The sequence below is a fragment of the Kogia breviceps genome, chromosome 3 (assembly GCF_026419965.1).
Source record: "Kogia breviceps isolate mKogBre1 chromosome 3, mKogBre1 haplotype 1, whole genome shotgun sequence".
Classification (NCBI taxonomy): Eukaryota; Metazoa; Chordata; class Mammalia; order Artiodactyla; family Physeteridae; genus Kogia; species Kogia breviceps.
This window is the reverse complement of record NC_081312.1, coordinates 137,884,467-137,912,182: the sequence shown is the minus strand read 5'-3', so window position 1 is coordinate 137,912,182 and position 27,716 is coordinate 137,884,467. Positions and strand designations below refer to the sequence as shown.

Here is a 27,716-nt window from a genome sequence, read left to right as displayed (position 1 = left end):
TTTTGTTATGATTTTTGCCTATTAGAACTGCTAGAAAAAAGGGAGACAAAATAAAAAGAGTGGCAATCTCCACACAGAAATATACTTTGAGAGTTTTAAAAAGCAGTTGTTAGTTGCCAATTAGTTCTTATAAAATCAGATGTCTGACCCTTAGAGGTTGATGACTTTCTAGCCTGAAATGCATATTTTTGAGTGGGTAAATTTGTACTCTAAGACTGAGAAGGCAAAAAGAGCTTAGGAAAGCCTTGCTCATCACTTAGACTTAAAATGCAGCTGTCTGATCCTACAGCATTTAGGCTTTACTGCTGCCCCCCAAAGTTGCCAATTTTATAGAATCCTCAATTCACAACTTCCAACTGCCTGGACCTGCCTTTAAGTTAAAACCTCATACTGTCTGCTATGGGCTGTTTCACCCAACATGAGCTGTATTCAACTAAAAGTAGGCACCAGCCTAATGAACAAAAATCAGATGTGGGGACTGGTGAAGATTTAGTTGGTGCAGCCATAAACTGAAAACTACATGGATTCTAGCTGGACTGTCCAGGTCTCTTATATGTGCCCCTGGGAAAGGGTCTGTTCTTTTGACAGCCATCTAATCTGAGTTGCTGATTGGCTTTTTATTTCTGACATAGAAACTAATTACATTCCTAACTTTGATTCTTACCGAAAGCTGAAAGTTGGAGGAGGGCATAGCCAGGGTGCATGACCTCTATGTCCACTCTTATAATAGACTGGACTCTTGACCTCTTCTTGGGGAGGTCTCACTGCTGTTGACTTCTTATGTTCAGCTTTTTGGACTAGTCGTAGTTTGCAACAACAGACTGATAGCTTGATTCAATATCTGATACACATGCCTAGTAAGACAGTTTATTAAATGAAGCTCTCCCCAGAAAAAGACTGATCTTTCCTAGGCTGCTCACTGGATAAATGATTAGGATAAAAGGCATAGAAGGTTTTGTAAACCTATTCTGGAAAACAATTTTTTTAATTGGGATTTTGTCCTGACCAATTGCTAACCTTTCTGGTTAAGTTGTATCAATATAAAAACATTTTTGTTTTTAAAAAAAAAAAAAGTTTTCTTGTGGAAATTCTTTTGTCCCCCTTGCACTTAACCCTTCTGGACAAAAGGTCTAGATGAAGATAAAAAATGACTGAAAAAATCTGAAGTTATAATAACTAAATGGGAAACACTGGTTTTAGAATAACGGTGGGGGTGGGGAGGGGAAAAAAAAACAACCCAGGCCCTGGGGAAGTGTGGAAGAAGACGGAGGGCATAAATGATCATTGTTTTTTCGGAACTGCTCCTCCTCCTGGTGGGGCGGGGCAGGGGGCGGGGAGCCATGCTGTCAAGAAGGCTGTTTTTTAATCGATCTTTATTGGAGTATAATTACTTCACAACACTGTGTTAGTTTCTGTTGCACAACAAAGTGAATCAGCCACATGCATAGAGCACTTTAAATTCAAACTAACTTCTGAGCCTTATACCTGACAGGCTATAAGAAGTAGGGGGTGACCCCAGGTCCAGGAATTTCCACAGAACACCTCCAGATGTCATCCACACTCTTAAGGCAGATAAAATGATGCCACAGACAAACAAAACCATTTAACAAACTGTCCTTCAGACGCAGTCCCTCTGAAACCAAGCACTCAATTAAATTACTTAGACTGCAATGGGAACAGAAGGTAGGAGGCCCCCTGATGGGAGATCACATTGAGGTCCTGTTAACTTTTCTGCCTGACTACTGTATATCCTGATTAGGGATACCTTAACAATTAGAAACTCATTTCCAGGGATACCACGTATGACCTCTGGAATTGTACTTTTTGTGTATGCACCCTATTCTGAGCCCTGGACTGGCCAGAGTTGTGCTGTGCTAAATTTAAGGACAAAGTCACTTGACTTTTAAAGATAGACCTTTACAATTAATGAGATTTGTTTTAACTGGCTAAGTCTAAGACCCCTGAAGTCAGTACTGGATGTCAGTCTCACCCTGCTGTCTGGGGTCCTACCAGATAATAATATTAATTTTATTGTAAAAACACTATGGCCAAGAGCCAGCCAAGGAGGTGGACTGTGCAAAAAAAGAAGTAACACAGCAGAGATTGCTATCCTTAGAAATGTCTGTTTGCAATGTTGGTCCTTGGTTGGCACCTGGGAACTTGCCTGGTAAATAGTTCCCTACACTGATAAAAAATCTCCCTGACTGATATTGATATTGGTGGCTTATTGTGCTTAGACTGTATGACAATATGGTTTATGCTAAAAACCCGCTTTCTTTCTGGGAATCTAAAAAAGGCCAGGCAGAGAGTATGTGACCAGCACTCAATAAAAATGTTGGGCACTCAGTCTCTAATAACGCTCTCCTAGGAAGAAACATCACACATATGTTACTGCATTTTCATTGCTGGGTGTGCACTGTGTGACCCCTCATGGAAGGGATGATTATGATTTTTCAACCTTACACTTAAAAAAATTTTTGAGGTAATTTTACAATTACAGGAGAGTTACAAAAATAATACAGGGTTTCTGTATATCCTTCACTGAGTTTCCATTTATGTTAAAATCTTACACAGTAATAGAACATTTACATAAGATGATTTTTTAATAGTCTTTCCATACATACATTTTTTACAATAACCTAGGAGGAAAGTAATAAAAAATAAAATACTTTAAAAAACTACTTGGAATTCTACGTACCTTCCACTGATAGCACCCAGAAGTTACTCCAGTTGATGCCAATCCATATCCTTTTCCTCCACTGCCATGAGTTAAAATCTGTCCATTCTCCACTATGCAACACTGAGCTTTCTCTGGGTCAAAGGATACTTCTTGTATAGGAAGATTCTCATCTTCTTCCTCCAACTCTCCCTGCTTCTACCAGAAAGGAAACTGGGTCAGTATCTTGAACTAACTCAGATTCAGTTCCTGAGATCTCCTTGGGTTGATTCCACAAATATTTATTATCTACTATGTACCCGTTACTGTGCAGACAATGGAACACAATCATACATACAGCATGGTCCCTGCCCATGAAGAGCTTACAGCTCAGTCAGGGGACAGAGAGACAAATAAATAACACCAGTATTGTAGTGAGAGAATAAAAGAAGTCATATGACAGGTATAACAGAAACATATAAGTGTAACTTTCTAACCAGGCTTGGGAAGGATAAGGTAAGCATTCAAAAGAGGATGACTTCTGAGCTGAATCCTGAATGATGAGAAGGCATTAAGCAGCCGATCAAAGTAGAGAAAGAAATTTAAGACAGTAAGTACAGCATGTGCCAAGTCATGGAGGTGAAACAGAGTTCACTGATTTAAAGAACTGCAAGCAGTATGGAGTATCTGGAGGATGAGACGGAAAGAGAACAAGGAACTAGAAAGAGAAGAAGGAACAAAATCATGGAAGGCCTTCAATGCCATTCTAAGTTTAATCTTTACTCTAGACAATAGGGAGTGCCTACACAGAATGATTTATATAGAGGAACTACTATCAGATCTATGTTTTACAAACATTGTTTTACCAGGAGTATACAGGATGAAAGCAGAGAGAACAATCAGGAGTTTACTGCAACAGTTCAGGTAAGAAATACTGAGGACTTAAATTCATTCATTTGCTCAATGGGTATTTAATAAGCATCTACTATGTACCAGGCACTATATACTCAGCAGTATACTAGACAAATAAGGTCTCTGCTATCACAGAACTTATATTTTAGAAGGTGGAGATAGAAAATAAACAAGGAAATAGCAGGTAATAAGTGCTATGCTGAAATCAAAAAAGGTGATGTGATAAAGACTGTGTGGCAACCGACTCTAGATTGAGGATTAGGAAAGGACAATGAAGAAGTGACAATTAAGTTGAGACATGAATAATAAGTTGACTTCTGAGAAACGTATCTGAGGGAAGTATTCTAGGCAGAGAGAATAGCTAGCACAAAGCCCAAAGGAAGGAACAAGTTTAGTGTGCTCAAGAAACAGGAAGAAGGCAAGTTGTTCACAGTGTAGTGAGCAAAGAGGAGAGAACAAGGAGTTCTAGAATTTATCCCAAGAATGATTAAAAACCACTGGTGGGTTTTTTAAGCAGAGGATGAACATGCTCTGATTTACAATGTTAAAAGATCACACCAGATCCTGGGTAGAGAATGGACTATAGGGAGTTAACAATGGAAGCAGAAAGACCACTTAGGAGAATATTGCATAATCCAGGCCAGAGATGGTAGTGGCTTGGAGTAGGGTGATGGCAGAGGAATGAGGAGGTGGAAAATTCAAGTTAAGTCTTAACAGAGAAGTCAACAGGACTTGGAGATTGTATGGAAAGAAAATGTGGGTGTGTGTGATAGAAAGAGAGGAATCAAGGATGACTCCTTGGTTTTTTAGTTGAGTCACTTACTAGGAAAGATGGGAAAGCCTGGGGAAGGAACAAGATGTAACAGAACTAAGGATGCACTAAGTATGAGAGGCCTATTACACTATTATTCAAGTCATAAGGCAAGTAGGATGAGTGTATGTCTGGAATTCAGGAAAAATGTCAATAAAGGAATTAAAAATCAATGGCATACAGATCTGAGTAAGGTTTTGCTGGCTACAGGAAATGGAATGGAGGTGACAGTTGAAGAAAAAAAGGGGTCTTGAGACCAAGCCTTGGGATACTCCAGCAGTTAGATTAAACAGAAGAGGAAGTATAAATAAAAGAGGATGAGAAGGGGCTTCCCTGGTGGTGCAGTGGTTGAGAATCCGCCTGCTGATGCAGGGGACACGGGTTCGTGCCCCGGTCCAGGAGGATCCCACATGCCGCGGAGCGGCTGGGCCCGTGAGCCATGGCCGCTGAGCCTGCGCGTCCAGAGCCTGTGCTTCGCAACAGGAGAGGCCCGCGTACAGCACAAAAAAAAAAAAAAAGAGGATGAGAAGAAGAAGCCACTGTACTGGGACAGAAGGCAAACCAGAAAAAGTGTGGAATCATGAAAACTAACAGAAAGATTAAGGTAGCTAGATGGATGGATTCAAGAACTATTTAGGAGGTAAAAATCAATGAGTTCTAGGGACCACATGGGTGGGGACATTAGGAGAATTCCCAGGAATTCAGGTTTGAAAAGCTAGTTGAACGTTAGTGCCACCAATAAAAATGGGATAGGAAGAAAAGGAGAAAGGTTTGAAGGAGAGACACCTGGGCTATCATTCAAGTTTGGAAGGCAGTGCATGTAGTGAAAATGGTCGTGGGTATGACTGAGACTGTTGGAAAAGCTAAAGACAGAACTCTGAGGAACAGTGGAATTTGGGATGGAGGCAAGAAGAAAGTCACACCAAAGAAGAGATGCCTCCAGAGGGAATCAAGGATTGGCAGAGGAGATCTAGGAGAAAGTAGTGTTTTGAAAACAAGAGAACGCTAGAGTTTCCAGAGGTCAAGTAAGCTGTGGATAAAAAGCAGTACACTGCATTACCAATAACACCTACCTCTGTCATTTAATTTCAGTGCTTTGATGGAAGATAAACAATTGGGCTGAAGAGATAATGAGAAGTAAGGAAGTGACTTAAACATATATAAGATTACTCTTAGCAGAAGCTTAGCAATGAAGGAAGAGAGAATATAGGGAAGGCTTCAGGGATAAAAAAGAAATTTAGAAGGGTGGGAATAAGAGATGTTTATAAACTGAGGGGAAAGAACCAGTGGAGAAGGAGACACAGTACAAAAAAGAGACTGAATAACTGATAGAACAAAGTCTCTCTAAGGAGAAAGGATCCAGAGACAGGTGACAAGATATTCACATGTCTGTCTAAAAATACCTTTTTGGAAGAATCAGGTACCTGTAATTTTATTTCTTGTTCTTTTTCCTTTATCTGAATAGCATGTTTGGCCTGAGCAATGGGTGTCTCCCACATACAATCCGACAGGAGGGAAAATAGACGTTCAACAACCTATTTATTGAAGGAAAAAGAATGATAAAATTTGTAAAGGATCATTTTAACTATTTTTAGAAAAGCTAAATCATGTAACTATAATATTAAGTCACATGTGAGGTTTAATTATACCAATGTCTGACAGCTACTTTGGGTGGATTCAAGTTAAATATCTTTTTTTTTGCGGTACACACGGGCCTCTCACTGCCGTGGCCTCTCCTGTTGCGGAGCACAGGTTCCAGACACGCAGGCTCAGTGGCCATGGCTCACGGGTCCAGCCGCTCCGCGGCATGTGGGATCCTCCCGGACCGGGGCACGAATCCATGTCCCCTGCATCGGCAGGCGGACTCTCAACAACTGCACCACCAGGGAAGCCCTAAATATCATTTTTTAGAAAGACCATTAACCCACTACAAAGTGGGTTCGACTGTCTTCATGTTGCCTCACTATATGGACCTCTGATGAGGCCATGCAGCCTCACATCTTTCTCTCTCTAGATGCCCAAACCTAGGAAGAAATTCCACAAATTTTCCTTTCTTTCTGACCTTGAAAGTATTCACTATACCACTACTCCTCACATCCCATAACTCACTTAATTTCTCTTTCTCCTTGCTTAGAGATGAAAAAATTAAAAATGCAATCTCAGAAGTGGAAGTCGTGCTACTGAATAAGTGACACATTTACAACTGAAGAGACCATGAGTTTAGATTTTCGGTGCATCATGTTGCACATGTAAAGAACATCTTCTAATAACTTTAAAAATAGAAACCTGGGCCATTTGATCATCTTCTACACCAGATTCACAAGCTGGCAGCACAGCCTCAAGGACATGAAGTGCAAGGAGCCTCGTTCTTAAGTTACCAACTAGAGGAATTCCTGGAGGGGGAAAAAGACATTTTCTTATTATAAATGTGACTTAAATTCAAAGTTTAAATAAACCTCTTGAAAAAAAATCTCTGAGGCTGCTAAGTATTTAGGATGGAACAGACTTCACTTCAGCATATTATCACAAGAATTCTGGATTCATCCCATATCCATTAACGTATATGAATATCCATGTTTGTGTTTCAGTTTTTATGTATGTAAGGTAACAGCACTATAATAACTACCTGTGCCAAGTACTGCATTTCATGCACATTAATAACTCTGTTGATCCTCACAAATCCTACATTATATCCCTATTTTACTGATGAGGAAACAGGCTCAGAGAAGTTAAGTAACTTGACCAAAGCCACACAGCTCAGTACAGACAGAAGAAGAATTGTAAATGACAGGTCTGTTAATCTATAAAGCTCAGGCTTATCATCGCCGGTAATTGCTTCTGACTGCATCTATGCCCTGACGGCCTCACAGGGTTAATGGGGAGTAAGCAATTTGTACTTTTCTAAAGTAAGCAAAGATAGAGACAGGATACTGATGCTCTTTTTTCTATCCATTACTACAACACAAACAGCAGAAATAAATGAATATCTGATTTTTCTTCATGCTCTAAGAACTTAATCAATATTACAGAAGGCTTACCTTATTAAAGGAGAAAAAAAGCTATTGTAAGTTATAGTAGTTAAGAAAAACTATTGGGAAAATGAGTATAAACTTACTATATATAAAGCTAAGATGTGCATTTACAGAAGAACCCTGGTTTGAACAACTGATCTGAAAATAGTAGTTACCTGTAAATGGCAGCTCTTTTAAGAAAATAAGAGAAAGGTAAGGGCTCTTTTGAATAAACTGCTGTTTTATTTGCAGCACAGCTGATCAGTTTTGGAAATTCTTTAAATACTTTTAACAACAAATGAATTTCTTGCCAGAATTTGCTACCACAAAATGACTGGGATAATTCTGCTGTAAGAACATTAACATTTAGTATGCTCCATTTTACTGTATTTTTGCAGTTTATAACTGCAGCTGTTATGTTATTAATAAGTTGTCTGTATTCTTTTTTTGTTTATGCCAATCTTAAAACAAAGATACAGGATCTGAAATTTTAAAAAATTGAACACACATTTAAAAAAGTAAAAAGAAACACCAATAAACTATATTGAGTGTACACATATAATAAAACAGCATGTACCATAGAAGACTATATTATGTTTCAGCACATTTAAGAAAGACTAGGGATGATGAGAAAGTTCTGGAAATGGAGAGTAGTGATAGTTGAGCAACACTGTGAATGTACTTAATGTCACTGAATTGTACACTTAAGTGGTTAAAATGGTAAATTTTATTTTATTTATATTTATCACAAAAAAAAACAGATTAGGAAAGGACTGATAGTAATCTATGCAAGCAGACCAGACTTTTAGGCTAAGAACCAGGAATTAAGCTTATTATATAGAACTCTCATAGACAGCATACAATCAGAAGTTACAAATCGAGGCAACAGAAATCATATCATGATAAGAAAGAACAAACTCTGATCTGTATCTTGATAATCCAAAAAGTAAACTCAAAATCTGTGTCAAATTACCATATTAAACAGGATGTTCTCTGCTTATTTTTATTATTATAATCTGAACTAGAGCCAAGTTCTCTGCATTAAATCCCTGTTCTTCTCCAGTGCTACCCTCTATTATTAATTCCTCTCAATTTTTACTCCTGAGATTACTTTCCTTTCAATCAAATAAGTACTCATAAAACAAGAAAGAAAAGCCTTAAAATCAAGGTCAAGTATCCAATGTTGTTACCTGAATAAAACACACGTGATGTACAAAATACTGTAAAATAAGACAAAGGTCACATACCTGAAGAACATTTCTGAGATGCTATATTTAAAAGCACCTCTGTCCACTTTGGGGAAGCCATTTTTGACTGAATTGCTTTTGAAGATACAACTCTGCGAAGAAAAACTAGAAAATCCCCCAGATGCAGTTCGGCTGCGCGTTGTTTCCTAAGAGCAGCTAAAGAGTGAACAGATAAGTTTACATTACAACCAAAAGCCAAGAGGAAACAGTCTTATATCAAATAACTTACATTTAGAATGCAGTAAGCACACACCTAATTCAAAACCTAGGTTGTCAGTTAGCTGCTGAATTTTTAAAACTTAAAAAACAGGAGAAAGGTCAGAACATCAAGTCAAACATAACATCTTTTACAACTGGGTACAATAACAATGAGCTTGCTAGAATAAAGGATGTGTACTTGGTTTTGTGCATTTTTCTTTTTTTACTGCTATTCTAAAAAGTAACAGTTCTCTATCCACGTCTAGAGTTCTACTAGATAGAATTTGAGGGAGATGGTCTGTAACCCCCCCTAAAAGTGTATGAAAAACTGTCTGGGGAATTCCATGGCACTCCAGTGGTTAGGACTCGGCACGTTCACTGCTGAGGGCCTGGGTTCAATCCCTTGTTGGGGAACTAAGATCCCACGAGCCACGCTGCATGGCCAAAAATAAAGTAAAATAAAATAAATGCCTCAAACTGAAAAATATTCTTTAAAAAACAAACAAAACTGTGTGTGTGTGTGCATTTGACTAGTAAGAAAGTTGACAACTTTGATCACATTTTCAAAAAGTCCATTATCTGTCCACCACCTCACCTATCCTCTCTCTGCCCCAGTCAAATTAAGAATTACATCTCAGGACTTTCCTGGTGGTTCAGTGGTTAAGAATCCACCTTCCAAAGCAGGGGACATGGGTTCGATCGCTGGTCGGGGAACTAAGATCCCACATGCCACAGGGCAACTAAGCCCACGTGCAGCAAACTACAGGGTCCATGCACTCTGGAGCCCTCACGCCACAACTAGAGAGAAGCCCACGCACCACAACAAAAGATCCTGCATGCTATAACTAAGACCCGACACAGCCAAAAATAGATTAAAAAAAAAGAAAGAATTAATTTCTAAAAAAGACTTTGTGTTTTCATATTCTATAAAGAAACAAATTTCTAGGCCTGGGTCTGGTTTGCCTGACCTTAAACTCTATGTAAAAGATCTTTCCACAAACTTGCTCTAAACAATCATCCCAATTTTCCCACCAGTATCAACACTCTTATCACCTCTCTAATAGTTTCTAATAGCTTCCCTCCCCCCTGTACATTGTGAAGCCAAAGAACTTTCTGCTCTTCCTCTAACATGCCATGTTCTCATATCGTCCAACAACTTTCATACATCCCTCGCCTGGCTAAGACCCACTCAAAGCCAGGGTGAAGAAGTTTGCCAGTGGGGTAGATTCCCAGAATGTCAATCTCTAAGGGGCATTAAAACACGGAAAATCATAACAATTTGGAAAGGCACTCCTTTCAGGGAGATCCTGGCACATCAAATTAAGAAATACACAGACAAATCACTTGTGATAGAGGGGAGACCACCCCCTGCCAAAGAGCATGTCTGAATAGCCATTAATCTATCTTCACAGACATCTTTTTAACTGGAGGGCTTTTGTTTTGCTGAGATGGGTGTGCAGGTCTATGATAGAACTAACCTGCTAGGGATAATTAGAGAAAAAGCTAAGAGCTCCTTCTCTACATTTCCTCTTCACAGTACTCTACCTCTTCTTTACTTCTTTAGTCTTCGCTAACATACAAACATTTATTATATTAGTTTGAAGAATATAAAATTATTAGCCTGCCCTAGGTACCTACATCTCACTCCAACCTTGTTCCTACACATTCCTTCAAAATCCAGTTCAAAACTACCTCTTCCATGAAACTTTCTCTCTTGGTAGAGATCCCTGGGAAAATCTCTTTTAGGAGGCCTCCATCGTACACCACTCTCACTCCCAGCAAGTATTTCTGTAACAAGACACTAAATTAATTAAAGTCTAGAGACCTTACATATAAAGCTGGTTAATACAACCTGATGATACAGTTTGTGTTTCAGTATGAGTACTACGTTTGGAATGAAGAGTACACCTTACTTTCAGTTAAGTATTTTAGAGAGTATGTGGAGTTATTAATACCTGACCCACCTGGCTCTGAATGCCTGGCCACCGCTGACTAGAATCAGTCTCACTCCCAGCCATCCCCGTAAATAGAATGGGTGCAACCTGAGGGGAATGGATGTGGACTCAGTCTGCTGTTACACGGGCTGAGATTCATCACAGTTTCTTTTTTTTACTGGATATGGAAGGATCCAGTTTTCTTGGGGAGCTATAGGTCGAGAAGTAACTCTAATGTGTCTTCCCTGCCATCCATATGTGCAGTACTCAAAAGAGTGGTAAGAAACTATTACCCGACCAACCTTGTATCCCCAAACTGGATCTCAGGAAAAAGGGAGGTGGCATTACAAGCCTGTTTTTATTTTGTCATACCTTGTGAGTCTGCCCATGGTCTTTGTATAAGCAACATACTTGCTATATAAAGAAGAAGTACCTTGCCAGAGGTTCAGCCTCTGAAACCAAAAGCTAGCCCTAAATTAGACTCATACATCCTCTTAGATTCTGACCTAAGAGATTCAGCTATTTCTTCTGAGCTTATTGTATTACACTGTAATTATATGTTTAAACATCTACCTTCCCCATTTCCCTAGAAGGTCCTTGAAGGCAGAGATAACGTTTTGTCATTTTTGTATCTCCAGCATATTCCTTTATCCACCCACCTATCTATACAGTATTAATGTTATTTGAATACTACTTTATTTAAATATTATTTATTATAATATTCCAATATTAACATTAACATTCATTGAGCTCTTACTATGTGCTAGACACTGCTCTAAGCCATTGAGCTCTTACTATGTGCTAGACACTGCTCTAAGTCCTTTACAAGTATTAAATTATTTAATTCTCAGAACAGTCTTGGAAGGTTGGGTCTATTACTCTTATTTTTATCTATCTATTTATCTATCTATCTATCTATCTATCTATCTATCTATTCCAGAAAGGATTTAATGGCTCCCAGAGCTTATTACGGTAATAAGACATTGAATAAATGACCAGTTTTAGACCTTTATTCCTTTAATATATAACAGACATGTATAGTAGTTCTCCTGTTCAGGGTTTACGTTCTACTGAAATACAATGTTCACTATAGTTTTTTTTTTTTTCTTTTGGCTGCACCATGCGGCTTACAGGATCTTAGATTCCCAACCAGGGCTTGAACCCGCACCCTCAGCAGCAAAAGCACAGAGCCCTACCCACTGGACCACGAGGGAATTCCCACAATGTTCACTATAGTTTTTAAAAGCTATAAGGAGATGACCATATTACAGCAAGCAAAAATTACTACGGCTAAGTATAATAAAGAATTTTTTAGTGACTAGAGAACAGAACAGCCTAGCAAGAAGTTCAGCTCCCCTAATTCTAACCCAATTCCCAAATATTAAAACCCTTGGTCCTGGGGGAACACTTAAAACAAGAATGCAACGCAAGAGATGGGCTGTCAGGATCAAATGCTACAAGAACATAATCTGGGGAAATCAGTCACCTAGACCCTCTAAGTTCTAGAGCCACAACAGCCAAGGAGAGGCTGAACTTAGACACTGAGTGGGGTACAGTTGCTACATCAGGGTTAACCAACTCTACGGAGAGGAAGTTCAGTCAGAGGTACCTCTAAACCATACATATTTGGAGAAAAAAGTGGTTTCTTTTTTTTTTAATATTTTTTTTTTTTTTCTTTCGTGGTATGCAGGCCTCTCACTGCTATGGCCTCTCGCGTTGCGGAGCACAGGCTCCGGACGCACAGGCCCCGCGGCCGTGGCTCACGGGCCCAGCCGCTCCGCGGCACGTGGGATCCTCCCGGACCGGGGCACGAACTCGTGTCCCCAGCATCGGTAGGCGGACTCTCAATCACTGCGCCACCAGGGAAGCCCAAAAAGTGGTTTCTAAATGAACAAATAAAAATCCTCTCATGCCTCACAATAGAAAGAACTCTACATTCTAATGATATTCACACAATGTGGATTCAACAAATGCTTGTAAATAATGACAGAGAAAAAAAGATTTACAATACCTCTGAAGTCTCTCTTCTCCGTTTCTCCACTGGAGTCAATTTTCTTTTCTTCTTCATCCTCTTCTCCTTCTCCGAAAGAGGCCATAAGTAGTACACCAGCCTGGGACAACAAATTCTTCAACTGACTACAGAGTAGATCCAACAAAGACTGAACTACCTTGGGGCTCAGTTTATCAGCATAGGTCCTACATGAAATGACAGGAAAAACATAAATGGTAATTACACAGAAGGGCAAATGTGCTTCAACACATAAAAGGAGATTACGGTGAAATGGAAATCACTAAAATGTGAAAGACCAGGCCTCACACGGTTCTACCAAGATAACTATAATGCTCACCCTGTAGTGATGGCTAGAATCTGGAGCAATCTTGTACTAGCCACCTTTAAAGCTGTGCTCAGCTGGGAAACACCCGTTTTTGGCAACAACTGAAGAGGCTGTCCTAGCATGGTGTCTGTGCCACATAACTGCGACAATACATTTAGCAGACCAGTGGAAATTGCCAAAGAAACATCTACTGGTTGATAGTGAACACTCAGGGCAAAAACTGTAACCAAAAGGAGACGCTGCTGGGCTTCTAAAAAGAAGAAAGAAAGAAAGGCAGTTGAGAATCTTCCTTGAAGTTAACAAAGCATTTACTAAAATAAATCATATTCCAAAATATAAATAGTAGTAGGGAACACTATTACACTTTCAAGTATTTATTCTTTACCTATAAGCTGACCTAATGTTAAACACAGAACATTAGCTACCTAGCATAACCTCAGGCCAAAATGTTACTTGCACCTTATATTTGCATGTGCAGTTACTCACCAATGTGATGCTTGTTTGCTTGCAGGGCTCTCTCCAGAGTAGCAGACAATTGTTGATAAATCTTATGCACAGCCATCTGGATTTCAATCTGAATATTTCTCTTAGCTGCTCTGATCCCATCCTAAGTTACATACAAAGATTTACCTTTTCTATTAACAACAACAACACTTCCTACCCAAATGAAAGTAAAAGCATTTTATTCCTAGCCTATGCTACAGCCCTATGGTGGTTTTTAATTATTTAGTATATTTCAGTATATAAAAGTTTTATAATAAATTTATTTTTCAATACTTGAAAACTCTTGATTCTATATAATCTCTCTCCTTTCCCACAAAGCATTTTTCTTCTCTAAACATGGAAGACATAAAAACAACACTTCAAAAAACAGTTCATGCAATCAGAGAAACTTGGTAAAATGATCAAGTCTAAAATGTAAATTCTTGAAACCCATCCTCCCAAAACACCAATCCTTATCCCAACTTAGATCTACCTCTATGCAATTTGGCTAAGGGTTAATAAAACTGAGCCAGCAAAGAATCTAAAAGTACAATAGTACCATGGCTTACCTAATGGCTTATCTAACCCCAGCTATACTCAGGAAACTAAACCAATGAGGTATCTTTAAGTCACTTAGGTCTTTATATTTTTAAACCTCAATTCTAAACACCAAAAAGTTTAGCATTATTAAACTGGTGTTGTAAAAATACATTTAAAATCTGAATATACTAAAAGGTGTCATCCTCGCATGACAGTTCTGTCATCTACCTGATAATGATGCAATCGGCCACTCTCTCCTTTGGCTCCTGCGTGTCCAACAGTGCCTAAACCGAAACACCCTGCTAGAAACTGCAGCCTCACAGATGTGAGCAGAGTGGATGACTGGAAACCTGAGCTTGATCTGCTTCCCGTCAGAGAGATGTTACCTTTTTCTTCCATTCCAGACAATAGTACAAGGATCTGATGAAGTGCCTCTAAACGAAGCTTGAGAAAAAATAAAATAAACATATTTTAGAATTCTTCACTGAACTGAGACACAAATAACTCTGTACATCACAGACAATATATTTCTTAGCATATCATATCTTTCAAGTATCAGAAAATTCTTATATTTCTTAGGAATCTGTTTTATTAAGATAAACATTTATTTTACTATTATGACTTTAAAAATTAAAATATCTCTAAAAGCATACTTCAGTATAAAAGAGGCTACACAGTACAATGGGAAAAGTAGTAAATTTGGATGTAGGAGATCTAGTTTCAAGGCCAGAGTATTCCAACGACTGTGTAGCCTTGGGAAACTCAATTTCCTGAGTCTCAGTTTCTTTATGTATAAAATGAGGCTAATCGTACTTTAATCTACTCACAGAGCTATTGTGATGCTCATGAGGAGATATACGTGATTTCAAAAGCATCAAGTAGTATGGATACTGCTTCCTTTACTTATAACATTATATAGAATGAATACTCTTTAGTTCAAGAATTAGAAGTATTTCCAAAAGGTTTCTCTGTGGTTCTCTTGAACTTCTGGTTCTATCTTCCCTAGGAGGACAAATATCCACCACAGCAGTCCATTAGCCTACCCTTCTTTTTTTTTTTTAAATAAACTTTTTATTTTGAAACAATGTTATATCTATAGAAGAATTGTAAAGATGGTAGAGATAGTTCCTGTATACCTTTCCCCAAGCTTCTCTTAATGTTAGTATCTTACAAAACTATGGTACATTTATGAAAACAAATTAACATTGGTACAACACTACTGACTAAACCACAGAATTTATTTGGATTTCACCAGAGTTCCCATAATGTCCTTTTATGTTCCAGGATCCAAATCAGGATATCATGTTGCATTTAGTTGTCTTGTCTCCTTTAGTCTGTGACAGTTTCTGTCTTTGTTTTTCATGACCTTGACATCTATGAAGGGCTGTCTGTGTATTTTATAGAATGTCCCTCAATTTGGGTTTGCCTGATGTTTTCTCATGTTTGGCCCACAGGTATGGATTTGGGGACGAATCCTATAAAGTCCCCCTTCTCATCACATTATTATCAGGGTACATGATATCATCAGAACTTATTACTGGTGATATTAATCTTGATCACTTGGTTAAGGTGATGTCTGCCAGGTTTCTGCAATATAAAATTACTGTATTTTTTTTCCCCTTTTCATACTCTGTTAGCTCTAAGTCACTAATTCCAGCTTACTCTCAAGAGGAGGAAAATTAAGCTCCACCTCCTGGAGGGAAGAGTATCAAAGAATTTGAGGACATGTTAAAACCACAATCATTAATAAATATTTTGAGGGAGATATTTGGAGGCAATGCTCACTAATTTTAGCATTTATTATTAGCATGGTGTTCTAATCTAGCCCTTTTTAAACAGAGACAAATGGGTCAAAAATGGGGACTCTAAGAGCAGATCTGTATAGGCGCCAACCAATCTCACTCTAGTTTCTAGGAGACAAGGAAAGACTTAGTGATTAGAGTACATTGTGCACTATTGTTCACTTCAAACAAATATCAGGCTGCTTTGGTTAAGATAGCAACATCAAAAAGCTCAAGTGAAGGAAAGGGGGAGGCCAGGAATAGAAGAAAAGGAAAAGTTTTTCCTACAACTGTGCATTCAGTGGTTCAGTTTAAGTTTCCATAGTCCCTCACAAGGAGTAAATATCGAAGACTTACTTCTGCCCTTAACTGTTGCTGTTCCATTGCAATGATGGAGGCTTGGGGACTTGTAGACATACTTTCCTCTGGCTCTTTAAAACCCGGGGCATTCCCCACATCTCCACTCACAAAGCTTACAACATTTTCAATCAAAGTGTGAACTCCCAAAGACTTGGTGAGATCAAAATCAGACTCAAAGGAGTTAGAGGAGTTGCACAACCAGTCTCTGTTATGTTTCAGGCGCGCCCAAGAGTCACTCATGGTTTCCAATTGACTATGCATAGGACCTACATAAAAACAGAACAAAAACGCATCAGTGTTGACCAAGTAGAGCATACATTCTGAAACTAGACAAGGGCTGAGTGTTGCTATCATACCGACTGGTGAGAAATGGATACTAGTGTTTGAATACATGCATGCATTAAGTGAATCTGAGCAAAATGCTTTGGTAAAAAACAACAAACAAACAAAAACTATAGCAATGTAAAAAAACGAAGGGAAAGCCCTGTTTAATCGACCAGTGTCTCTGTAAGCGCTTTAGCAACACGTTGCCACAAGAAAAAGAAAGGCAGAAGCTGCTCTCAAAATGCTTAGCTTAAAATGCTCTGCTGTATTAAACCAGACCATCATTTATGACCAAAATGGAACTCGGCACTTAGGACACTGCTGGTAAGACCTACTAGTAATAGGACTTCATCTGATTTAACATTATCATTGCAAAGAGTGAGTTAAGACTGTGCAAAATGTGTACATATCTGCAATGAAATATTACCAATAAATGAATATAGAAGGGCAAGTAAACTTACACAAAAAGGAGACATAAAAATCACCCTTGGTTTCATTAATATAAGGAACATTTTCACTGTGTAATATGCACATTTATTTTAGGTTGTGAAACTCCTATATAAAGGAAGCAAAGTTTCACAGACAAGAATATATAAGATTTACTATAAAATGATATCTACATAAATTTACCAAGTGGTGTTAACAATAGTAGCTAAATATAATACCATTAGTTTTGCCAGTGGGCATTTTCTAGGCTAAAATCTTTACATTAGACAGCAAAAATGTTAATATGATCACAACAACTGTCCAAGGCATGTGCCAATAGTGGCTTTAAATAAATATATAAATGTCTAATTCTTACACGTTTTATCTTTTTTGATTTAATTGATCTCAGGTACATGAGTTAGATTAATCATACTCCTTGGCTCATGATATACTCTCATCACTGGTCCATGCATGGCCTGCTTTTGTATTTATATTTATTTATAATAAGTGTGAACACAAGAACTAGAAAACTGGCAGAATACTATCTATCTGTTCTTCCCCCCAACCCATCTCTCCTCTGTGTCCTCCAACCTAAGGATTTCATTATCACTCCTTTGCTTTTATTGTTGTTAAATATTGTTTTATCTTATATGTATTCCCAAGACAAATAATGTTTAGTATTAGTTGTTTGTGACTCTAAAAAAAAGTATCATTTTATGTAGTCTTTTTGGACATTACTTTGCATTCAGTATAATATTGCTAATACTCATTCACATTATTCCATGTAACCATGGTTCATTTGTTTGAGTGCTGTATAATATCTCATTCTGTGAATACATCAAATTTTTCTATTAGGAATGAATCTTGAGGTACCTAATAAAATATGCATTACAAAAATTATATTTGTTACATACTAGATGGAAAAGATTTGGGAAGAGGACTACTTAAACACTAATGTCCACAGAGAAAATGAACTAATACAATATTGACTGTATAACTTATTTTTGAATTATTACACTGATGTCAGGAAAACCCCAGGACTTCAAAATGAGACACAGAAATCCACAATAGGCAGTTAATATTATAAAGTAGCTATGAAATAATTTATATGCATGCTACTAAAATAACTTAGAATGGCAAAGAATATATGGTTTATCTGCCTTCTATATTTTAGCAAGAATTCTTAAGATTAAAAAATGTTGGATTTTCAGTTCTACCGAACATAAAAAATAACCAATCTGAAAATTTCCCCAAACTGTATAGCTGAATATTTTCCCATGTAAAACAGAAAAGGTAAAAATCCAAAGAAAAATGTCATGGATGCATAATGTATTAAATTAAAATGATATTTAAAGAATAAAGGAGGGGCTAATGTGGAAAAAAAGAAAAAAAAGAAATAATCATTTTCCACTTCCTTAAGCATCCCAAATTCAGACTCTGGATTTAACCTGAACTTACAAATGATATTTTTTGTCTCTTAGCATTGAGCTTGTTGGTTCAATAATAAAATTTCAGAATAAAAAGTTCTTCCATCTTCCAATACTTATAAATTACTTTTCAAAATGAAAATAAAATGTGCAGAGAGTTAATGCTAGAACCACAGAAGTAAAAGCAACCTTAAAGATTATCTAGTCCAATTTCCTCACTTGAGGAAACAGAGGCTCAAAGAAAATGATCTTTTCTAAATTAATAACACTAATTCTTTAAGTTTATGGGAGGTGGTCTTACATATTTCTGTTGTTAATCAACTCACAAATCACTGATCCATGGGAATTTCAACTGCCTGCCTACGCAAAGGCTCAATGTGTGAAGAAATTGCAAGTAGTGAATTGCCTTAATATACTCCAAAATATTCTATGGACTAGGTAGGTGGCCAATCCCCAAATTAAATCCTCTCTGCAATTTAAAGCAAGGGTCAGCAAACTTTATCTATAAAGAGCCAGATAGTAAATAATTTCAGGTTTTGTGGGTCATTCACTATTCATTTAACTACTCAACTCTGCTGTTGTAGTGTGAAAGCAGCCATAGGTAATACATGAGTATGGCTGGGTTCCAACAAAACTTTACTTTCAAACAAAGGTGGCAATCCAGATTTGGCCCACTAGTCTGTTTGTTGACCTCTAATTTAAAACATGTAACTTATTAAGTATATAAGCCAAACAAAACTTTGTATGAATAAAATATAAGGAAGAATAAGACACTATCTGAAAGCAATAGGATAAATAAATAAATAAATATAACCAAAATGTTTAGGTTGATATCAAAAATACTTTGAAACACAAAATCTCACAATATGGAAATGAGAGATGAAAAACCTCTAATTCTTAAAAAAAAATTATAACAACCTAATAACTGATTTGTTCTGTGTTGTTTTATCTGAATATAGGAAATATTATATCTGAAAAGCATATCAAAAGCCTCTACAGAGTAATTGTGACTGAGCCCAATTCTTACTTAATATTAATTCAGAGTCTCCTACTATAAAAAGAAAATATAAAGTCCAACAAGAAATTTGAGATTGTTTACTTGTCCTTACAACTTTGGTTCTTAAATGGAATTTTCAAAATGAACATGGCAGAGCTGCAATACATACTTTATAAACCATAAAATATGTAGGCAAGCTAAAAGGGGAAAAAAATTAAACATGCCATCATGTACTTGCTTGAAGCTCTTCTTTTTTCTGGGGCTCAACTGGCCAAAAAGGAGTAAATACACTACCACAACAAGAATCAGAAGACAAAAGGAGAAATTTGATAACAGGAGACAACATTCATATAATCTAATTTGAAATGCACAGATAAAACAGCATTTCACCCATACAAGTTATACCATGAAACAGACATGTTGATAAATGTTTCCAATATTATTTAGCAATAAAACCCTAACACTATATTTAAAGACCTGGGGCAGGGTAGTGAAATCAAACCATGATGCTCCTTCTTAAAATTTTGCTTTGGTATCCCCACCATTTTTCACTATATCAGTTTCAGCTTAAATACAAAAACTAAAGTTAAGTATCTGCAAAAACACATATTGTCTTTCAGTAAAGAACGAGCTCAGTTCTGCACAACTACAGCAAATCTTTTAAGTATTTATCAAAGTACCCAAATACCAACATGTTTAACAGGTTTTGTCAAGAATTTTGACAGGCTATTATGAGAATTAAATAAGTTAATATGTTTGAAGTGATTAGCCCAATACCTGGCATATAGTAAGCAGTTTTTAAGTGTTTAATGAATATAAATTTCATATTACTTCTGAGGTGCTACGCAGAAATATGTACCACCTGTCATCTCTTTTTAAAGTAATTGATGACATTTTTGGATTTAGAATTTAGCTCTGATGCCTCTAAAGAGCCGAACAAGTTGGCTGAGCTCAATTTATTTGCTCACTTTGCTCTACTCCTTCCTACCATACTCACTTTCTTGGACCAAGAGCCTGGACCAAATATGACACATTAACTGGAGTGAGGGGAAAAGAAGCAATCATGGTTCAACAGCATGAATTCCAGTATCCCCAATGTCAAATACTGAAATTATAGGCACTAGGCCCTCTCAAGGAGGAGTCTTTGGAGGCATATTAAGAGCAGCTGAAATGTGTATACAACCATTAATTGTCATTGATACATCCATTTAGTTTCAGTAAACGAGATGTAATTAAACATTGTTATCTCTAATTTCTCTTACTAAACTTTTAATAACTCAGGACCACTAGACTAATAAATGAAAAAGGAAAGTGAGAGGAAAAAAGTTTACATTTCCTCTTCAAAATATTGGAAATGGGTAAATATGCACATAGAAGAATTCTCACTTGGCTGGACATCTGCTTGTCCTTCATAGCTCAAGTCAGAATCAGAACACCTGAATGGCTCCAAAAAGTTCTCAGACTTGGTAGGTTCATCTGACCAACCGAAGATAGGCATGTTATGGCTTATGACATCTGGTCCATATTGACAATAAATAAGGAAAAAATAGGGTGGTTTATTTTAATCATCATTTAAGAGCAAAACAAAATAAAAAATTCCACTGTGGTCAGAGGGTAGTCTCTAAATATACATGGTTTTTAAAAATTTCTTTCAAAATATAACATCCCAAATGTATTTTCAATGTTAATTTCTTTTAAAGAAAGAAATCCATTATAATTAAATACATGATATTAAGTATACATTTTCATTGTTTAATCCACAAACACTAGGATTCATGAGATTGAAAACTATTTTTGCTGCTCTTCCTAGAACAGTACTCCTACTTTACCTATTCCTAGGAACAAAGCTGTCAGCAAAATTTTTGCCTGAGAACATTAAGATGCAATGATTACTAGAATAAATTGGTACCACATTAGGTGATATGTTAATTTGCATAACTAGTTTGCCTCCCTATTATAACTTCCTAAATGGGTAATTTAAACAAACAAACTTTTCCCATGAGGTCCTGTTTGTTTGCCTTTCTGTTTCCAACAAAATAAAGTTAGATTCCAAGAAGTTAATAGGTCTTGGTACTACTTAGAGCTTTTGAAGAAGTTGGTTTACCCATAAACAAATCTGGATTAATGGCTTAATTCCGTTGTATCTTCTTAACTCTAAAACTACAGGAAATCAACACCTAGTTATACGGCAATTGTTTAAAATTGTGAACAGGTAGCAACTCTAGAATAGTTATTTTAAAGTGTCACATTAATTCCTCCTAAGTAATTTACACTTGACTTCTAGGTTGTTCTTAATTCAAAGCTAAAAATACCACTTTTTGTTTTATTCCAAAGATTACTTCATCACATGCTGACACAGTTATCATAGACTGAATCTCAAATTTATATTTCCATAAGCATGATAAAGATCTTAGAGAAAAGAGTAATTTTAGTCAACAGACTATCACTTATAAACATAATTAGTATAGTAGGAAGCTCTTAAAACAACAGGCTGGGTCCCTTATGCTACTCAATAAGTTTGGAGCCATCTTTTCATTAATATAACATAGAAATTATAGCAACAATCTTTGCCTGAGCTAACCAACATTAGGAAGGGAAAAACGTTCCAAAAATTTAATTCCTGACTGAAGTGGTTAAGGAAAAGGATACTCTGGCTAATTATGGCACATGAATTATCAATTTTCATAGTATTAGAAAATAATAAAATACATATTGCACATTATATTAAACATCATTTAATTTCTTTGATATCACAAATATCCTATAATTTTTTTTGGAACCTTGATACATCATAATACTAAAAGACTTTCAATAAAGAAAGCACCAGCTCTAGTCCCTATAATTCCTAATAGTTCAAAAAAGAATCATTAGTATTCTAAGTACCAACATTTCTTCTAAGTTATAAATACCAACAATTCTTCTAAGTTATAAACACAAAAATGAAAAAATTGTGGGTGCATTTCTTCCTTATTCCTCAACCTTCCCTTCTCATTTTTTTTCCTGTAGAAAACCTAACATCCAGCCAAGGAAGTTATCAAGAGAAGGGTGCAATTCTGAAATATAAAAGACAATATAATGGGAAAAAAACGGTTTTCCTACAGGCATTTAGAAAACTTCCACTAGTGGCAACTTTTAACATTTTAAGTTTTCACAACCACAGAAAAAATGGGTTAATAAAAGTGCCAATTAATAGAGAATAATACTTGGAGAGTTTTTAGTAACCTTGGATTTGTATTATCTAAAACTGCTGTTCTTTCCATCTATTTGTACATATAAACAAGAGTTAACTATATTATTCATTAAGATACAGCTTTTAGAAAATGAGCTTAACTCTTGATGAACTCTAAAATTGTTCCTCATGGGAAAATTTTATTTTTAGAAATCATCTGTTCATCTCTTATATGCTTTAAATCTTGAGAGGCAAAGAGGAATAAAACCAGAAACTTTCAGTTTGAAAGTGTGTATGTGTGTATGAAAGGTGAATGGGGTAAAGAGTTCTCTCTGTAAGACCATTTAAACTATAGCAACTATACCATTGAGCTAAAGCATGGCAAATTATGTCCATAACCCCCCACAATGTAAAGCACTGCTTCCAGAGTTCCATGGGACTTTTAAAAAGTCAAAACATGACAAATGAGAAAGAGAACTGATTATTAACTCCTAGACATTCCCAGATCTTTTTTTAAAGGGTGTATATTTTCAAGAAAATGATCTGCCTTTTAACTTTTCTGATAAAATGTTTCTAACTTTTTTGCAATAATGTTTCAATGACAATCAGATCTAAATGTATCAGATATAAAAAGAGCTACTTAACCAGATATTTAATATTTAATACTTACCTCTCTTTCTATGAGATGATGCCAAGTCCAAATCAACATTTCGTCTTCCACTCTGTTAAGTTAAAATTAAATAATAAAATTTAACTGTGAAAATTATTTAAGATTAAGATTTAACAGAGTACTAAAATAAAAAGTAATCTGTATAATTATAGCAATGTCCTACTTATTCACCAGTCAAGTCAGGCTAAGAACAAAGTCTCTAAAAACCCACTGAACAGCTCAGGCACATGACTCTGAAATACTAAAACACAAAGTCAATATGCACATTAATTAACAGTATAAAAGTAGCAGAACTTTTTCTTTGTTGTCACCTTTTTCTTCTTTGTCTTTTATCTTCCTAACACAGTATGATCTCTTATTAATACCCTCTAGATGCCTAAAGCCCCTGTAACAAAGTCCCATTTTCCAAAATCACTACTTGTTCTATCCTCACTTTCCATTCTTTTCAAAACTATTAGCCTTGGCTAGGTGTATAGAAGAGAATCTGATGAATCCACACTAACAGAAGAGTAACACAGTCCTAAGCTTTCTGGTAGTATTTTAAAAGACTTTAAAATGTTTTTTAAAACCTCTTAAAATAAAGAAATCTCAAATGGTTAAACTGCAGTCAGCTTAATAAAACAGTGAAGGCTTTCAGGAAGAAAGGAAGTATATTTGTGTGTGTGTGTGTGTGTGTGTGTGTGTGTGTGTGTGTGTGTTGGAGAGGCACTGGTGACAACTATCTACTCTATGTACAGATAACCACAGCCAAACCCATGACTTAGATTTATGCACAGATTTGACATTATGGTCTCAGCAATTTCAACTGCATTTTATCACACAATAAAAAAGTTGGTGACAAAGAAGAAAGGCTGCAGAAGTGACAAAACAGACCCATTTAGGAAATGTCATTAAAAATTTTTTTTTCTGGTAATACATATAGACATATGTACCCACATTGTGGATAAATACATTTTGTTTTACATATATACACACACACACCAGAAGTAAGTATGTTCCCGGGCCATTTGATGCTGGAGAAAACACCAAACAGCTGTCACAACAGTTCCTGAAGACAATGCCATCTCATGCAATATAACATTTTTATTACACAGTACCTTTGCCATGAGGGCTCATGGAAGAAATTTATCTCAGGTCTCAGAACCAGAAATATCTGAGTTTTTCTTGAAAACCTGGTTTGTTTTTATCTTTTACACACTGTGAATCATGCGACTCATGTTTTTCCTATTTGCTGGCCCATCTCTAGCAGAACATCACAGGATATGTGTAGAGGTGTACAAATCTTACTCAGGGCTTTATTTTCCTCTCTCAGTTTCTTTTAGCCCTAATTCGTTCTCTTATACTTTTATAAATAGTATTTATTTTTGTATGCTAAATCAAATCTTTTGTGAAAGAGGGTGGTAGGGAAATGAGGGAGGTAGATTAGGAGAGCGGAGTAAGAAATGCTAATAAGTATGACATGTGTCAATCAAACAGTTAAACTTGGGTTTAACTGTGTAACTGCTGACTTCGGTTTCTCTGGTCACTAAGACAGAGTAGATAATATATCACATAATACTCTATATGAAAGAAGGTTAAAACTCAGATTTAGCATCAAGCTGGTTAACTTCAGTTATTTTAAGAAAGCATTTCATTCACTGACAATTCAGGATAAACAAGTACTACTAGATATCAAAGACATAAATGATAATCCTAAGTAACCTCAGACAGAAGGGTAACATATTTCAGCTGGAAAATCCCACACTGCCCCCACTGCTTGCTCTTCTTCGTCTACAGGAGGCTCAGCCTGAAGGCTCAGCCCAAGTCTCCTCACCCACAACAGAATCTGCTCTCTCTAGTTCTTGACTTTTCCAACTTTTATGACACTATCTTTCTAAATATTCCATAAGAAAAGATGATTAAGAGTCCATCTTTCCCAAAAATGTGTTTCTTAATCTTTTTAAAATTCTGTAGAACCTAGACGTGGCAATTATATCTAGGTTCAACCCACCTCCATTTATCCATCTTCCCCTTATGTTTTGAAAACATAACTTTCAACATGTTTTAAATTGTATTACTAAACTTGTTCACAACCACCCAGCTGAGACAAGTATAACAGGTAGGTGGCGGTATTCCCCATTTCAAAGATAAAAATGCTGGAGCTCAGAAAGGTTAAGTGTCTTGCCCCAGGTCAAAATCAATAGAGTCTACTGTGACTAAGTCAGATTTCATTGTTTGCTTCCAAAAAGTATGCCACTTTAAGTACATTTATCCTCATCTTTTATCTTTCATTTCAGCTGAAATGAATTATCAATCATTTACAATATGCAAAGCACAATGTAGGAGACATGAGGGACATTAAAAAAACTCTAGACCTTCTAAGAGGTCTACTGGAAAGAAATACTAATAATAAATAAGTAAGTCCAACATGAGACAAACCATTAGTGGTTTATTATAAATACTAACAAAACTGCCACGTAAATAACAGAGTCACTGTGAGTAATCTTAGGGAAGTTTTCTGGAAGAGATGACATTTTAACCAGGCCTTAAGAGAGAGGCAGGACTTCATCAACAAAACCCAGGAGAAGGACATTTAAGGCAAACGATGCTTGAGCAGAGGCTCAAGAGGTATGTTTGGAGTCTGGCAGATGGACTGCTATGCTATGGCCAAAATGCAGATTACCGCAGGGGAAAACTGGCTTCAAAAGCAGGCAAGCAACATTTTCCAGAATCTTTGATTTCTGGGTAGGCAGTGCAGAGTCACTGAGTTTTTTTTTAATAGGAAGGTAGCATGACCAGCAGGTGTTCTGTTGTTGTTCTTGTTGTGTTTGTGTGTGTGTGTCTGTTTGTTTTAATTAATTTATTTATTTGTTTTTATTTTTGGCTGTGTTGGGTCTTTGTTGCTGCACGCGGACTTTCTCTAGTTGCAGCGAGTGGGGACTACTCTTCATTGCGGTGCGCAGGCTTCTCACTGCGGTGGCTTCTCTTGTTGCAGAGCATGGGCTCTAGGCTCGCGGGCTTCAGTAGTTATGGCACGCGGGCTCAGTAGTTGTGGCTCACGGGCTTAGCTGCTCCGTGGCATGTGGGATCTTCCCGGACCAGGGCTCAAACCCGTGTCCCCTGCACTGGCAGGCGGATTCTTAACCAGTGCACCACCAGGGAAGTCCGCTGTATACGTTTTTAAGAGCTCTACCTCCGGGAGCAGTATCAAAGGAGAGGAACTGGAAAAAGTAGGGAGATCAGTTTGAAAACTACCAGTTCAGGCAAAAGTAACAAGGGCCTAAATGGAAGAGTGGGAAGAACAAATAGGCACAGAAATTTTACCAAAATAGATTAGACAGACATTCATTCACTAAAAAAATATTTAATGACTGCCTACTGTGTGCCAGGCACTATAGGTACTTGGGATACAGCAGTGAATAAAACAGCAAAAATTTCTATCCTCAGGGAGCTTATATTCTAGTGTAGGCTAAGAGAAACTGATAAATATAGCAAATAAATAATGTTAGGTGCCGGGGAGTGAGGGGGACAGAGCAAGGTAAAGCGGACAGGGAGTGAATATCTGGAAAGGAGAGCAAACTGGAATTTCAAATAGAGTGGTCAGGGTAGGTGTCACTGAAAAAGTAACATCAGAACGAAGACTTGAAGCGGGGGGATTTGCCTACAGACAACAGTATTCCAGTCAGAAGAAACAGCCATATAAAGGCCCTATGGGGAAGTTGTGTGGTATGTTCATGGAAAAGCCAAGAGGTCAGTGTGGCAGAAGAAGAGTCATCAAGAAGGAGAGTAAAAGCAGAGGAGATCAGAGAGGAGTGAGGCCAGGATATGCAGAGTCTTACAGGCCCCTGCAGGGACCTAGGCTTCTACTCTGAGAAACAGTAAAGTCATTGGAGGTTCTGAGGAGAGAAGTGACATGATCTGTTATAAAACTGTCACAGGGCTAGGAGAGTAGATAATGAGACTGATCAACTTCAAAAAATAAATGGACAGAGAGGAATCTCAGTAGACGACAAGACTGGGAACGTGAACTGGGAGCACAGAGATAATAACGGGAATGAAGAATAAATGGAGGAAGAACAAACAAAAACATACAATGAAACTTGCTTGAAGACAATGTTCAACTTTCCTCAGAGGAGGAATCTTTCATGCTTAGAAGTTTCTTTTAAACAACAGCTTCATGTTTATGTAGCACTCTATACTTCTCAAGAATATTTTCACATCCAGTTTCTCAATTCATAAGAGAAGAATTTCAGAGCTAAAAATGAATCTTATCAATCACTCCGTCCAAAAAACCCAGAGTTTCTGTTTGAGCTATCATGTGACATGGCCAAGGTCTCAAAGCTATTCATCAGTAGGATCAGGTTCAGAAGCCAAGTCTAACACATTACCACCTACACAACAGGCACTACTATCCTCATATCATACAATAGGACACTAAGGCCCAGAGAAGTCAAG

The 27,716-nt window shown here is 37.0% G+C and overlaps 1 protein-coding gene across 24 annotated transcripts in view; it reads right to left on the bottom strand.

Annotated features, from left to right (window-relative positions):
- HERC1 (HECT and RLD domain containing E3 ubiquitin protein ligase family member 1) overlaps window positions 1–27,716 on the bottom strand; it is a 217,162-nt gene that overhangs the window by 93,077 nt on the left and 96,369 nt on the right. For 11 of the 24 annotated variants that reach the window (XM_067029682.1, XM_067029689.1, XM_067029685.1 and 8 more), the window contains 11 exons: window positions 23,283–23,334; window positions 19,668–19,733; window positions 16,267–16,535; window positions 14,357–14,572; window positions 13,592–13,712; window positions 13,118–13,355; window positions 12,781–12,965; window positions 8,638–8,793; window positions 6,666–6,772; window positions 5,804–5,914; window positions 2,699–2,875 (listed from right to left, as the gene is read on the bottom strand). In XM_067029682.1, the coding sequence (XP_066885783.1) occupies window positions 2,699–2,875; window positions 5,804–5,914; window positions 6,666–6,772; window positions 8,638–8,793; window positions 12,781–12,965; window positions 13,118–13,355; window positions 13,592–13,712; window positions 14,357–14,572; window positions 16,267–16,535; window positions 19,668–19,733; window positions 23,283–23,334 (1,698 nt within the window). The remainder of the gene's footprint in view (window positions 1–2,698; window positions 2,876–5,803; window positions 5,915–6,665; window positions 6,773–8,637; window positions 8,794–12,780; window positions 12,966–13,117; window positions 13,356–13,591; window positions 13,713–14,356; window positions 14,573–16,266; window positions 16,536–19,667; window positions 19,734–23,282; window positions 23,335–27,716) is intronic. The other 13 variants (XM_067029690.1, XM_067029693.1, XM_059057683.2 and 10 more) reach the window with 3 other exon arrangements.